At 43.5% G+C, this 16,053-nt stretch overlaps 1 protein-coding gene across 2 annotated transcripts in view; it reads right to left on the bottom strand.

The window, feature by feature from the left end:
- The window catches only part of PTCHD4 (patched domain containing 4), an 89,419-nt gene that overhangs the window by 57,054 nt on the left and 16,312 nt on the right, over nt 1-16,053 (bottom strand). For both annotated transcript variants that reach the window (XM_009319664.1, XM_009319662.1), the window contains exon 2: nt 5,669-6,149. In XM_009319664.1, coding sequence (XP_009317939.1) covers nt 5,669-6,149 — 481 coding nt within the window. The remainder of the gene's footprint in view (nt 1-5,668; nt 6,150-16,053) is intronic.

Here is a 16,053-nt window from a genome sequence, read left to right as displayed (position 1 = left end):
AGTTATCTTTTCCTATAGAAATGAAAAAAACCCAACCCTCTGCAACTGGCAATAGACTTGTTAGGGAGTATACCAGGTTATGAGGAAATCAACCTTACAAATATGAAGAATGTCTAAACCCATTCATATGAATTATCTATGTTATCTGCCCATCCAGATAGGTAATTTTAAACATTTTTACATCTTTCAATTTTTTTCTCCTGCTGCCCCATGTTTTTTTTTGTTATTTCCATTTCCCACTGTAAAAGTCAAGAACGGACATTTTCTAATTAAGGACAAGGTATTTCCAAGTCCTTAATGATCTGCTGAGTGGGTGGGGACATGAACTGCCATAATGTCTAAAATGACAGATTCACTGTATTTCTAAGGCATGGAGTGGTAGGGGTTTATGTCGGTAGGTCTTTTTGCTCTACAGGGTCATTCTCTTGCTCCTCATACAGAGAGGAGATGATCATATAACACGAGATTCATATGGGATTTGCTTTACTGCTGCATCAAAAGGACAAAACCAAAGTCAGAGTCACTCTTGCAATATTTCTAAGTTGCATCTGTAATCAGAAAGTCCATTCCTTGAAGCAAAGGTTAGAAGTACTGTGATACTTCACGTGCGGGTAAACTAGCAATAGTATGCACTTTAGCACTCACATTTGTCTTCTGAGTTTAAAAAAAAATAATTTGCTCATCTGCACTAGGACTTTTTTCTGTAATTTCCGACAGCTCTACCACTAATGGTAATACTGTGACATCTCAAATTTACTTAAAGGTGATCACCAGCCATTATTTTAACAACTGCCATCCAAAAGAGGTTAGACGGCTTCTGTCTGAAATGTTAATAACAGCCTGGAGTCTTGTCTGCTTTTGCCTTGCTTCCTTCTTCCATTTGAATAACTCAGGGGAAGAAATAGCTGGGAATTTTACCAGAAAAGTCTGCACTGTAAGTACAATCTCTGCCATCCATCTTGTGCTCTTACATCAGGCATGGGGTTACTGCTGGAAACAGGTAGCCTATTGTTTCCTAAAGTTTTTGTATCTCTTTACTACACAGCTACTTACAGTGTCGTTGTTGGTAGTAGGAGTAATAATATTGCAACGTGTTGTAGGGCATCCATTGAGACTAGTGTTCTCTAAAGACTTAACGAGAAATAGCCATTTCCATGAAGATCTTACGGTCTTCATGGTCTGTGCTTACAAAGGGCAGGAAATATTTCTTACATCCACTGTGAATCCAGCCTTCTAAGAAACACATACACTTTATAATACAAAAAGCATAATTACATTCTAATTACACTGTAGTTACATTTTTAACCTAAGATTTCCACTAGTCTATCTAACGAGGTAGTTCATGGGCTGACCAAAAATAATGACAGTGTAAAATGACATAATTAATATACCTGCATTTAAAAATATACAGTCAGATCCTCAGCTGAGTTAAATCATTATTTCTCTGATGATATCAGTCTGGTTCCTGTGCATTAAAAAGAAAATTGTGGGAGCAATAATATCTCAATTATGTAGTTAACCTTCTGGTTATATTAATTAGTGATGATTGGGTGTGGGAAACCATAAATATGTCACATACATAACATCCCTTTGAAATTGCATCATGAATCCAAACACAAAAGGCAGATGTGAACATCTAACCAGGTTCATTTCTGACATCTAGAACAAATCTGAAACTCAATGATTTGACCCTCTATCTCCTATCTGAAACACATACAATAGTGATAGCTCTGCTGGTGTCAAACTTGCAGAAGAAACTGCAGTTTGTATTTGTCCCAGAAGAAAAATGCAAGATAGAACTGCCCCGTATTCTGATTTCACATGGTGGTTACTAAAATCTGACTTAAAAAAAAAAAAACATCTAGGTCCACTTCAGTTCCTAAAGGAGGAAGCCCTGAAACTAAAGAAGCACCTTTTCTCTAACTCACCACATTTAGCCATTTATCTGGGGTATGAACAGCTCAAAATCAACACCTCTTGCTCCTGTTCGCAGGAGATCCTGGCAGTCAGAGTGTTATTTGCACAGGACCTTTCTGAAGAGTTGCTCCCCGCTGACTCCAAAAACACAGTGGTAGACACTGTCCTGGGGAAACTGATTTTCCTGAGGTGGCTGCCTGAGAAGACCGTGGTATTGGGAAGAGGGAGTCAGAGCAAGCAGGATTTTCCACCGCTGTCCTCATACCTAACTTAAGACTGAAGTTTCTCACCTTCAAAGATAAAGAGAAAAGCCAATCTGAGCTAACACTCTTCCCCCAGTATATCAGAGATATGCTTTATCCCAGCAGATCATTCCCTCACAGCAGGACTACGGTAAATAATTGATGTGTAGGTCATTCGGTCCAAATTTAGAAAAATATTAAACATTTCACTTTTATATAGGCTTCTATCACCTACTGAAACCCACAGAAGCTCTGCATTGGAATAGGAATTATGGACCTAAACACTTGTACAAGTCCAGGGTTATTCCTGTCATTCAGATGGCAGCATCCTGCCATCTCTGCAGCAAAAAGGACAAATGCAGAAGAACATCACAGAATTTCCATTAAAATTAATCCTTTGAAAAGTGAATGTCAGAAAAAATCTGCATATTTGTCTTTTTACCAAACAAATATACTTTAAATGGACATTTTGCAAATGTCAGGGTGAAACATTCCCAAGTTAGGAGCTGCCAGAATTAAGGTTGCCTGTGTATTCTGCATAGCAGTGCACTTGCAGGCACTTTGTGGCTATTATTGCCTGTATTTTGCTTTAATTTTCTTAATCTAAGTAACTTGACTTTGAAAGGCTGACTTGCAAATCTGGCGTTTGTAATTCTGGGAAACCCCACTTTGCACACTTTTTAATCTATACTCAATTATTATATGATGTATTGTTTGCCTTCTGTTGTGCCAGCAGCGAGGGACACTGGTACAACAAGGGCCACAGTTACGCATTGCCCCACAGAATTAACAGCCTTGGGGTCTTCAGTGGATCTACTCTAAGGTGTCAGGACACTTCACGGTAAACCAGGTTCAATAGAAAACCCTGCTCTGTGAGGAGCCCGGGGCTGTGAGGCCCTGAGCATATCATGGGCAGAGCAAGACGTCATTAGCTGGCACTGTCATTTAAGGGACTAAAGGCAGATGGCACTTTGCAGGATGTAACCCAGTATGACTTTGGCAAGACATTCTTCCTGTCTTTTGGTTCATCGAACTGTAAAACTGTTGCCTAATATTTACCAGCAGCAGTTCCCAGGCATTGCAAGTTGTTCTCTAATGATATTTCCAATTCAGTCTGCGATTCCTGAATGAAATTTCTGTAGAAGGATTACTTAAATGTTTTCTTTTTCAATCTGAAGTTCATTCAATATGATGTTATAGAAGCAATCCTTGCAAATATCTCACTTGAAGGGAGTTTTTTTTCTTTTCTTTTGCTCTTGGCGGTGGCTGTGACAAGAATGACAGTGCAAAACACAACAGAAAGTTATAAACATTACTTTTCTTCAAACAGCAAACAAACTCCCGGATTACCACCATCCTAGATGGCAAACTGAGCCACTCTGCTTTCAGAAACTCCCACCCTTGTCTCATCTGGTGGCTGCCGGGTGTGTATAAATCGAGTGCAATGCTACTGCCATTTCAGTTGATGCTCCTGGCCTGTATAGATGGTGATGCTTTTGAGGTCAGCCCGAAGATGAGCTTCACCTACAGGCATTGTTTGGGGCTCCTTGGGCGTGACAAATTTGGGACCTGTCAAACAAAGATGGGTCACCCTTCTCTACAGCTGTCTAAAAAGGGACACCAACAGAGGAATAAACAATTGAGGGAAGGTGTTTTTCATCACTTCGGTGTTTTCTTGCCTTTACTTCAACTTGCTGCACAAGCAAGGCAATGCCATTTGGCCCCACTCTTTGATACGCGCTTCCTGACACCCAACAAAAAGGTTGCCGTAATCTGACAACCACCATGAGCCCCCCCCTTCCCCGCTGTCATCCTTTTCTCCATCCTGCCACACAGATCTCTTTTCCCAAAGCCCACACCCCTTGCTCAGGTTGGGATCCACCCCTGTCACAACCTGGCACATTCTCTGCTCCTCCTGCTGGCCTCTTCCCACTCTCAGCGCTTTCTTTCCAGCAAACTCTCTTACACTGCGGAGCTGTGCACAGCAGCTGAAGAGTTGGCACAGCTCAGACCGTGCCAGGGGCCATTGCCACAATTTAACAGTGCAGATGATTGAATTAGAGGCTTTGGCATGGCTTTGTTTATCAGTATTAATGAGGCTGAACCAATCATGCAATTCCTTGGGGTCTTTTGCCTCACTCTTCCCTTTCCCTTCTGGAATCTCGACCATCCACTCCACCCCACTCCTTCCCACCTCAGCCAGCTGCTCCAGAGATGCTGGGTGCAGGACTGGTGAGGCCATGGCTCAGTCCCCTTGGTTAGTGACACAGATGCATTATCAGGAGACAGACAAAATAGGAGGTGGGGGTTGGAGGATGCATACACCTACAGGATTTTCTTGAGGGGAAGAGCAAGAAAATGTAGGTTTTTGGGGGTTGAGCATTTTAGGAAAAATATAAGACCCTTCTCCAAACTTTGACTCTAGCTTGTGGCTTTGCGTATTTAGTTATCTCTCACTGTAACAGAGGACTGGGATTGAGTACCACAAGCATGAATGGAATTTAAGAAATTAACTGTAAAGATGCAGAGTTCTGTCCACAGGTAAGATTTCCTGCCATCAAAAAGCCAGCGTGAAGGTTTTTGGGTCTGGGCAGCCACTGCTGAGATTTTGCACAGAGTCATCTCTGGGGTTCAGACTCATGATAGGGCGAAACTCTGACAAACTTGGATGTGATTGCACTGAACAATGCTGCCTCAGCAAGCCGTTTTGGGCACGTTTCCCTCTCCCCTTTGAACATACCTTCCCAGCAAACTCATTAACCACACAGATGCACTAAAAGTGCTTGGAACAGAAATGAGAACAGAAGGAATGAAAACAATTCTTCTACTAAAAGAGCTGGGGTTTATGTTTGTTCTTCATCTGCACCTTCCCCTGCCCAGGTGCAACACAAAGGAAATCTCTGCAGCTGATTTGGGACTTCACAAACCGAGGGATTATGTGCTGCCGATACTGACAGGCCCCTTTACTTACAGCCTGGCAAACACCACAACAGTAATCTCCTCTCTGAGATAAAGTGCATCAATCTTATTCTTACACCAACCTGTTCCCCTCTGCCCCTCAGACAAAGCTGGAAGAGCAGACCTTCTCGGGAAGGATGCTAAAATTTTTCCCTCCTCCGCCCCCTCCTATTTTAACTTACTCTTTCGGCTGGCATCCCATCAAAACCAGGTCAACATATATCCATTTTCTGTGCTGAGCTGACTAGTTTTCAATAACAATTTCTCCTTCGTTTTGTAACAGAGATCAATAAAACTGCCCCTCTCTCCTATTGGCCGAGATTCCAGCAACGTTATTTGCTCTTTATTGTTGCTACTGCTTTGTTGTGTTTCCCTTTTTCTTTTTTTTTTCCCCTTTTTTTTTTTTTTGGCAAGGCACAGATCTATTTAACAAGATGAAAACGACTTAGACTTTCACTCAAGGTAAAATCTGCACTTTATAACCCAGGATGTAATTTACAATCCTGTCATTAAGCTCTGTTAATCCTATTATTATGAAGATAAATAATTACCCATAGCGAAGAAAGGGATTCCCAACAGAGTAGAATTATATTTTCCATCAGTAATGAAAAATATCCCTGCCGCAGTGACACTGGAAATACAGATAGTGAGTACTCCCAAGAGTCCCAGGAAAGGTTTGCTACGCAGGCAGTCCTTCATGGAGCTCGAGAGGGTAGCAGTCAGGAGAATCAGCATCAGGCTCACCAAAATCTTGCCCCTGGCCAAGAGACTGGTCTGGTGGAAGTCCTTCCAGAGGCTAAAGGACGCTAGTGAGTAGAGCTGCAGATCTTGGTGATCCAGCTGCATCTTGTGCATCAGTTTACAGAATTCACTCTCCCATTTCTCCCCAATGAGGTCCTGGGTGACAGAGCCATACGTTTGGAGGTAGTAAGTGATTTGGATGGCTCTGGCTGATTTGACTCTCTGGTCCTTGCTGTTTGGTACTTCCATGACCCCTCCGAGCTGGTGGCCAATAAAACTGCTCCTTCCATCCTGGGAGGGAAAGTAAAAAAGATGAGCATGTGGTTATCCTGAGTAAGATGTGATACAGTGATACCATTTGACGCTGCCTTCCTTTCACAGACATGCCAAGAGCTTGACTCAAAGGCCACTGCAGTCAACAGCAGTCATGCCATTCACGTCAGCGGGCTTTGGGACGCATCCTTATTCCCTGCCACAATTCTCTTCCTTACTCATTATAGACTCATTAGCAATTCTGTGCTGCAGTTCAGGGACTGCCCAGATATTCATTGCGGTCCCAGATGCTTGGGGACTGAAATATAGCATGCAAGCTCCTCACCTCGTGGGAGAGGATCGCTTTCCCACATTTTAACTGTGACAGACAACAACAAACCTCCAATTACTGAAGTATGAAATGTTTGAGATGAAGATCAATTTATGGAAGATTTGTGATTTCATGACACTTTGGAAATGCTTTTAAAAAGCTGGAAATGTACGGAAAATGAGGCCTGGTTCCTCAGTACACAGATGTAAATGTAGATAGATCCAGTTTAATAGCTACTCTGGCTCTAGAAAAATATAATTAAAATCAGACTTTTTGAATTGTTTATTTGAAGTTTCATGGATTTCTATCAGTAGCACAGAGATAAGAATCTACCTTACACCTTGATTTAGCCAGGATTTGTTTTTTTATATTTGAAGAACATAAACCTTACTCTGTTCTCGCTTATTTCAGTGTATGCTAGGACATAAAAACTCCATGACAATCAGTAAAGGACACATCAGGTGCACTCAGGATCAGCCTCCATCTATTTACAAGACCAGACTACTTTTTTGTAGAGTTATTTGGTCCCATTTAGATGTTTTTTTCTTTTTTTGTAAAAAAGGTTTTGTAAGAAAGATCCTTGCTTTTTAGCCACTGGTTATTCTAGTTCTCTAGAATAACTGTGATGTGCCCCTTTCAAGACAGGGGAAACTTGTGTGGATTTAGATCAAACCCAGTTGCAAACTGAGGAAGAAGATTGGGCAGATTGGATAAAAATGTCCTAGCACAAGTAATCTCTTTGATCGAAACCTCTAAACCCAGGGATTAAATGTCTGTTACACACCAAAAAACAACACTTTGCTTTTTTGTGTGTAAATGGGATTAAAAGTTTTCAGATTTCTTTCCTCTTGTATTTAATAAAAACATAAAATTATCAAGCCAGTTAATATATGAAACATCTTGCAGCAGCGAGTTCACATGAGATAGTACTCTTTGCTAGATGCGCTATGGGAATGAGCTGACTGACAGCCTGAATTTGGGAGATACTCTGCCCTACACACACACATGGAAGCAGTCATCTGCAAAAGGCTAGAAGCATTTGGGGGAGACACTTTTAACATCTATTACATCCAACATTAACCGTTTCTAGAAACACCTGTGCTGCACACAGGTCATTATCTGAAATTGCCAGACCTGCTCGCCGTAATGATTCCCATCCTAAAGAAAAATCAATGAAGCAAGGTACCAGGCTTTATGAAACATAGATGTCTTCCAGGATGTCTGCTCATAGAGCAAATAAATATCAGAGATTGAGAGACAGTGCTGAAAGTGTTTTATATACTCACCTTGCCTTGTCTCTGGTATGTAAAGGAGGTAATCCTCCCACTGAGAAATTTCTGCCTATGCCTGCTTTCATGGCAGGAGCTCACACTGTTTTCAGCATTTGCCTGCCACAGCCCAGGGAACATGACAAAGTGCTTTTCAGAAGTTAATTTTTTCCCTATTCCCAGTTGTTATTTCCCATTGAAATAATGGCTTCTGGCGAGGTATCCTGGCACGAGGTGACATGAAAGGTGATTTGCAGTCTAATGCCAGCTTCTCAAACCACCTGAAGCCTCATTGCAAATGTCATATAAGCAGAGGCAGCTAGCACAGAGGGGCAGCTGGTGCTGTTTGGACTCCAAAAAATCCTAATCTCTGGCATTTCGTGTTAGAATCCTGTTTTGATTCATTATTTCTGTTTTTTTCTAAGGAGGGGTCACACCTGACACTCACACACTCACAAAAGGTACATTTCCAAGCTGGTAATTAAGGTTTGAGCAATGCAGTCGCTGCTCACGTCAGATGCAACTTCGCAGTTAAAAATCCCCTTTGGCACTGCTTTGAAATTTTAGGGAGAAATGTCATATTTCCTCAGTATATATGCAGTGTTGACATTCAGATGTTTTCAGCCACTGCAGGATACTTTAGCAGCACAGCTCCAAACTCAGACAATGGACTGTAATTCAGATTTCATTGATTCACTATGCAGCACGCACGGCAAGGTTATGGGAAACTTTGCGATGACCATCTGCCTTCCTCTGCGAAAGGTGCACGAATGACGGCAACATTTCAAAAGAGGCAACAGAGCAGGCACAAATAAATCATGTTCTGCTGTATCTCCCACGAAACAGAAGATAACGGCTATTTGTTACACTGATGTACAATAGGGCACCCAGCTCATATGTCAGCAAAATAAAGAGCGAGCTTTCAGATGGAATCAAGGAAATCACAGATGCTGAATTGCTTTGAGGTCGTTTTGTCCATCCACTTCTTTCCAAAGGCAGATCGTTTCCTATCTACGCAAGGGTTTTGCCTTTGCTGCTTTTATAGCATGCAAACACGAACCTGCCACCACGGCATTTGGGAAAATGGGGCCCTTTTCTAATACAGCTCACATACTGGCTTTGCCAAATGCTCCAAGCGAGATAAAGGTCCTGTTGTGCTAGGTGGGGCTGTCACATCAATGGTTACAATTCCTCAGCAAGGAAGACAGAAGAAAGATGGGAAAAAATATTGCCTTTCATCCCATTTTACAGATGGAGACTGAAGTGTGGGAAAATGAAAACCCAGCTGCCAACATGACTTTCAGCATTTCCTAGAGGCCTCCAAATCAGGGACCTAACTACCTCCTGTCTCATGTGCACTTCAGGGGAGTTATTCAACATCCCATGTTCTCTGTTGTCCTCCAGGACCAGAACTGAAAGACGTTGCTGGCCCTCACCTTCCCTTGGCAGCCCTTTCACAGCCCCACAAACACTGGGGCTCTGAGCTTACCCGGCTTTTCACCTCCTTGCCTAGGACCTTTCACCTCTTGGTGAAAGAAGGAGACATGAACGGCTAAGCTCCCGGGCTAAGCTCTAAGGTTTGGGAAACAAAATGAGGCCACAGTGACTTGTATAAATGAGGCCTGAAGACCAGGCAGGTTTTGAACAAGATCCCTCATTCTGTCTAGTTCCTCAATGAAAAAAAGCACTTTCTGCTGTTAATTAGCACGTCCTTCCTGGTATATGCCTACATGATGCTATTTTTAATTTCGTAACAATAGTTTCATGTTTCAGAGCACAAATCCCTTACACATTTTACCTGTGTATGTTGCTACTCTCTGATCTTATACACAGAAAAGCAAACTCAAAAAATAGAGTAATAATAATACTTATTGGTATAATTATTAATGGTTCATCATTTTACACCCAGGTATCTCCAGAGGATCTACAACACAAGATGATAACTGTCTTTAGCAAGGTCACTTGCATGGCTGGAGCCTGAATTTCAGATTCCCAGGCTATGTCTATGTGTCTTTCCTTTTTTTTTTTTTTTTTTAAAAGTCTGGTGAAAATTTTACAGTGTCTGTTCTCCCGGAGGACAAAAAGGGCCATCGTCCTTTCTGATGGCAGCTAATTCTGTCCAGACCTGAGCATCTTTAAAAATGGCACGAAATATCGATCACTTGCTGGGGCATGTGATATTTGATCTTAAACAGGGGCCAAGCAAAAATCTTTGCTTTGATGGATACTATTAAATTGTTTTTTTGTGTATTCCCTTCTCTTTTTCTAGATGCGCCAAAGCCATTTGGTAGATTTAGACTCTGAAAGGAAGGAAGACAAGAACTAAGGATTCTCAGAAGAGTGAGAGATGACAGACATCAACAGCATCATCCACCTTTTCCCCCAGGATGATGGATTTTGCCACCTGCATTTATGCAGACCTGGCCTTGCACGCGGTTGAAAATCCAAACTCCTTGTCCGTTCAGCAGTAAAAATCACTAATGGTGAATGGATGGATGCAGAATAAACCCCTACTATATTTCAGGCTAAAAACTTGTCTGTAAAGGATGCTTGGACCCTTAATATCCTAAAAAGATGTGTAAATGGCATGGGGATATTTGGCTTGCTCCAGAGCTGAGTGCAGGACCTCTCCAGTTAAACAAAAACAGTTGCTCCTACTGAGCAAAACATCTTTTGCTGGTGCTAATGTAGGCATAGATCCTCTCTGCATGCAGCCCAGAGGGATCCTAGCAATACTCCCTTACTACTAAATTACCCGGGATGCTTTTTTGTTTCCTTAATAGTTTCAGTGCGGCTGCTGCAGCCCTGACTCCCATCTCCAGGGCACTGTGTGGTCACTGCCCGCTGCCACACCAGCCCTGGGCAGATCGCCCTCTCCTCCCTGCTTTGAATGGCACCAGCTTCTACTGTCTTCCTTCTCATGTGAAAAACAGAGGGTTTAAGGTATTTTTGAGATGGTGTGGCTCCTGCCTTCCCAGCGCACTGCTCTGTGGAGGCTGGGGCTGGTGAGAGGCTTAAAAGTAATTTCAGATCCCTGCAAGGAGAAGAGGAGCCCTTGTACCCTACTGCCAGATCACTCTCATTCAAGTACATTCACAGAACCTTTGCCAACAAATTTATCTCTGTTTTTATTTTTCTTTGACTGCTACCTCTTATTAACTGGAGTGATGGATAATTATCAAGCTACATTCTAGAAATGTTAGGGTAAAACATGCAATCCTGGTTAAACTCTGTTTTATCTTAAAAGCTTAAAAACATTCAACAGCAGGCAACCAGGAATGTCTGTCAAAATATATTGTGTGATAAACTTCCTAATGAGATCAGTGCAGTTGTTTCTCCCCATGATAAGGACATTCCTACTCTACCAAATGTAGGCCATAGAAAGTATTACACTAAAATCCACAGAGGTTAGGATGAAGTCAGTTGCTTTAGTTCAGCTTAAGTTTTCAAGGTAAAACAGAATAAAAATCCCCTTTCTTTGAGACATTATTTAAGGTTCAACATATTTGGTTGCTCCTACCTCCCACTAGCTCACTGTAAAACTTTGGAGGGAGTTTTTTTCTCCCCAACCAAACTGATTTCTCTGTCCCTGTCCCTAGTATAGTTATCCATGGAGACCTTATACCAGTTGATCCCTATTACACAGCCGCCAATTGCCAACAGTTTCTGAAACATCCTTTTTAAATGGTTGCACGTAACGCTGATTTATGTCAGCACAGCAGTTTTCCTGCCCTCAGAGCTGTGTAGGTGCTCTTGCACACCCACCAGACCGCTTGCTGTGCTTGTCTCTGTGCAGCTATTCTGTATGGCTCAGCAATGGAGAAAGAGTCCAGGGCAAGTGAGCCCTGAGGGCAACGCATTTGAGGTAAAACCTTGGCTGACTGGGAACAGGGCTGCAGCAATGGCCATGTGGTCTGTTCACTCAGCAAAAATTAAATGTATGAAAGTGGCCATGAGAAGCTATCCAGGAAATAATCCTATAGGTCTCTGCTGCAATAAAGAACAATTCAGTTATTTCCAGCTATCCGGCAATGATGAGGTTCAGTTTACCAGCTAGTCAAACAAATTTGTTTTTCAGTTACTGGGAAGAGTCAGGCACATACAAACAAAGGATGATCCAACCCACCAGGTACAGGTAAAAAACAGACTTGCCCTCTGCAGTTGCCTGTCTCTCTCCGTTTACAGCAGAGGCACAAGATTACTTAAGACTTGATCCTAGATTTTGTCAGGCGAAAAATTTAGGAGAGATTAACTCACCCTCAGTGGCAGATGCAAACACAAAACTAGCAACTAGCTGACCTGTCTTGTCATCCCTGGCTCATATTGGCCCCTTCACAGGCATGTCCTGCATGTTAACAAACATACAGACCTTGAGCCCCTCCCAGGGAAATCAAGGATCCCCAGAGTTATTTTTAAGTGAAGGAGACATGTACCCAGAACATCCAAAAGGCAACCAGAACTGTCTGGCACCTCTTTCTGATGAGTCTGGGCTCATGCTCCTTTCCTTTACTGCTTTGGGTTTCTAGTTTTTGATCAGCTAATTTGAAAAGAGGCAAGAACAGGAGAAAAGTATTTCAAGAGATTTATATACTCTAGGATTAATAACAGAATGAGAGAAGTGTTCCTAACACACATCTATTCCTTCCAAGTAAATCAAGTTATGAAGGAATTCATAAGGGTGTAATAACAGACTGTGATTGCTACCTGAGACCTTTTCTGTGTGGAGGAGCTTCTGGTGCTGGACACACTGTATTTCTGAGTGGCCCTCCCCGGTTTGCTCCTTCAGTATCACCCCATCAGGTTTTCAGCTGTCAAGAGAGGGGAACGCCAGAGGGAAAGCAGGAAAGGCTGTCCCTCCACCTTTGCTTCGCCTGCACATCCCTCAGGAATGAAAATACAAGATAAGCCCTCTCCCTTCCAGACCAGCTCACTCCACACCAAGCTTTCCCTCCTTGACTGTATTTCACCTTTACATCCTTTTCAAGCCTCCTGTATTCTTCATCCTATCTTCAAGCTCTTCGTCACTCAACGGAAGAGCTTGTCCTTCAATCTCAAGGTCAGATTCCCATTCGGTCCATCTCAGATCCCATCCCAGTTCTTCTGGGAAAAGAGGGGTGGATTTACTGCCCGGATCACTCCCAGCGCAGCTTTGTCCCCAGTTGTCCTAAACTGCACCCGTGCACCCAAGGACACAGTGGTGTCCTTGAAGCTGCTGAGTAATACCTATGTTGGCTGTGATTACACACCTCCCCTACGTGGGGAAGGGTATTGCTGGAAGATGGGGGGTTACAGACAGCACAAAGAGGACCGCAAGCACTGGGAGGTAATTGGGGGGCACAGCTGACCCCTCTGCCTTCTTCTCCCCTCCACCAGGAGCAGGATCACTGTGAAATAGCAGAGCAGTGAAATAGCTTTGGCACTGACAGCTCAGGCAGCAGCAGGTGAGTTGGTGGCTGCACCCCAGCCCTGCGAGATGGATCCAAGGGTGAAGGGTGCCGATGGCTTTGGGTGCCCAGTGGCCTGGGGACTGGTGAGATGGCAGGAGAGGAAGCCCTGCTGTGGGTGGCTCAGCAAAACTTGTTGTCAGTGACATCAGTTCACCTTCCACAGGAGATTCGTGTCAACAGGACCTCTCAAGTTGTAGGTAAGCCTGGGTGTGTAAATCTACCAGGTCAGGTCTTAAAATACTGCTGTCCTCTTGTTTCCAGCAGGCACAGAGCTGCAGTTTCCTCCCCACTTTATATTGACCTTTGAGCTTGTGCTCTGCCCTTTTCAGGATCAAAAGTCCTCGAGGCAGTCACCTTGGGCTCAGCCCTCTGCTTTTCACTGCCAGTGGAGCTTCCCTGGTATCACAGAGCAAAAAGTCAGGCTGCACCTAGTCCCTAAATCCCCCAGGATAAAGGATGATGGTAAAAATAATCACCGCAGACCAGCACAGTTTCCTCTGCCCATCCATGAATGGGTTCCTGTTGGAAGGATGGCTGTGGACAAACTAAGCAAGTGGGAAGTGTGCTTTGTGGGGGGATTTGTGTAGCAAGAAAGTGGTCAATGATGCAAAAGAAGTGGAGTTTGTTGTGACTGTAAAATAAAATTGGGGCTATGGAGTGGGGTGCCCTAAAGAGACTGGAGGTGTGAAAAAGAGGGAGGCAGGAAGGAGAAAACACAGGGTGAGGGGTAACAAAGCAGCAGTTCTCATTGCACGCTGACCACCCAGATAGAGGGCAGGAGAAGGCAGGTAGGAGCAAAGCTGCTTTGACGTCCTCCTGCAAACAGCAGAGCTGTGTCTCCCGTGCCCTGTGCCCTGTGCCGCCGTGCCAGTGGCAGCCGACGAGCACAGCCCTGCACTGCAGTCCCTGCTTCAGCTCGTGCCACCTTCCCATCCCCCTTCAGCCTCCCTCCTTCCCACCTCCCCACAGGGACCCAGACCACATGGTAGCATCAAGCAGAACAGCAATAACTCAGGGCTGGGTTTAGCTACCCTAAACTGATCCCCCACTCCAACAGAAGAATAGGAAATTTCAAGCATTTCCACCCCAAAAGTCACACTTCAGGCTGGGTAGCACATGAGAGATTTCTTCCTGCTAGCATCTATCTGCTCCCGGGCATCTGGTTTGCAAGCTCTACATGGCTGTACTGTGCTGCCCTAGACCCGTGTGTAGGGACCCGTACAGCGGCAGGAGGATTCAGTTCCCATCCCCAGCTCTGAGGGTCTCACCAATGGCCTGTAACAGGTCGACATGTAAAGGGTGAGCAGTCGGGGAAGAAGGAGAGGGTGGCGTGAATAACTCCAGCTCTGTCTCTGGTCTGGAAAGAAGCAGGGACTTCGTTTATGGGTCAGTGGCTTCCTCTCAACATGCACAGGACCATGCCCTGATTACTGGAGATTTTTGGCTGCATTCCCCCACCTGCACTGTTTGCAGACCAGCTCTAGAGCGCGGCAGGTTGATTCAGCTAACCAGGAGCTTTGCACTGAGGTGTGGGAATTTCCTCAAAAACTGTTTTTCTACCCCAGGATCTCCATGCTTCTTCACATCACCAAGCAGGACAGCGTTCATATTTTTCATATATTCAAATCCTGCTTTATGACAGACTTTTGCGAGGAGGTGCCACATGGGTTTAGGAGGGGAAATCCAAGCTCCTGCATTGCATGGTACGGTTGTGGTCCTCCACCTATGCAAACTGGGACAACACCTAGGCCTCTGCCAGGTGTTAAGCCATGAAGAATACCCAGGTCCAATTAAAAAAAGCTGAGTTTGTCTCCCTAGCACAGTTAGTGTTCATCCCAAAGGATTTTGTAGGAATGAAGAAAACGTAGGAAAAAGAAACGTAGGAATGAATCACTAGTGACAGCATTGCCTCAAGGGACATGTGCAAAACACCAATATTTGGATATATACAGTTAAACACTCACACTCATGTATGCAGGCATGTGTGTGAAGAACAATTTTACTATCTCTCATATTTCACAAACTCTAGAAATCTACAGCATGAATACTTTATATTAAAGAATACTCCATGATTTCATCCACAGCGCAAACTCAATATTAAAAATGTTCAAAGGAAAGGAAGAAAATTACAAAGGGAATAAGAAGACAAGAAATGCTTTTTCAGTGTGGGCCAGTGGTCCATCTAGCCCAATTTTCAGTCTCTGTGCATTTCTAAAGCATGACACACCAAGATAGTGTCTTCCATAACATGGCTGGACGATGCCTTTGGGAGTCTCATAGTTATTGTGGATTTTCCAGCTCTTTAACAAACAAAAAAGTGAAATGAGATGCTGGGAAGCGGGAGAAAGAATGCAACTGTTCATTTTTTAACAAATAAATTCTTCTCCCAAATGCAGGGATTTGAATGAAATTGGCAATTAAAAGTAAGCAAGATTAATGAATTAAAGCTATCTTGTGCCCCAGTGAAATCCGAGAGAGTTTTGTTATCTGAAGAGGCTCATCATTGTTTTCTCCAAATGGGAGTAAATAGGACAATATTCCACCAGAATGCTTTCTGTCTCTTATGAATGTCTAATCTTAAAGCTTTCTTGAAGCCCATGGAGTTACAGGCTAAGCAAGAACCTAATTCCTAAAGTAAAAAAAAAAAAGACATCAGAAAACACTAAAAATCAAGAAAACCTCTTTTCTTGTCGTCTTTCCATATCAACAAAAGGAAAAAGGCACAAAACTGTTTGCAAAACTTCACCACACACTTCATATGCACAAGCTGAAGGGTTTTGGGGGGATGAGAATGGCATCCAATAATTGTCCCTAAAAGGAGATCCTAAAAAAGGGTCACATGTTTTCACTGATAGGTTTGTAGGCCCTCTTGCTTTGTGTGCATCCCATCATCTCCT

This window comes from Pygoscelis adeliae, unplaced genomic scaffold, assembly GCF_000699105.1.
Source record: "Pygoscelis adeliae isolate BGI_AS28 unplaced genomic scaffold, ASM69910v1 Scaffold121, whole genome shotgun sequence".
Classification (NCBI taxonomy): domain Eukaryota; kingdom Metazoa; phylum Chordata; class Aves; order Sphenisciformes; family Spheniscidae; genus Pygoscelis; species Pygoscelis adeliae.
This window is presented reverse-complemented; position numbering and strand designations above follow the sequence as displayed.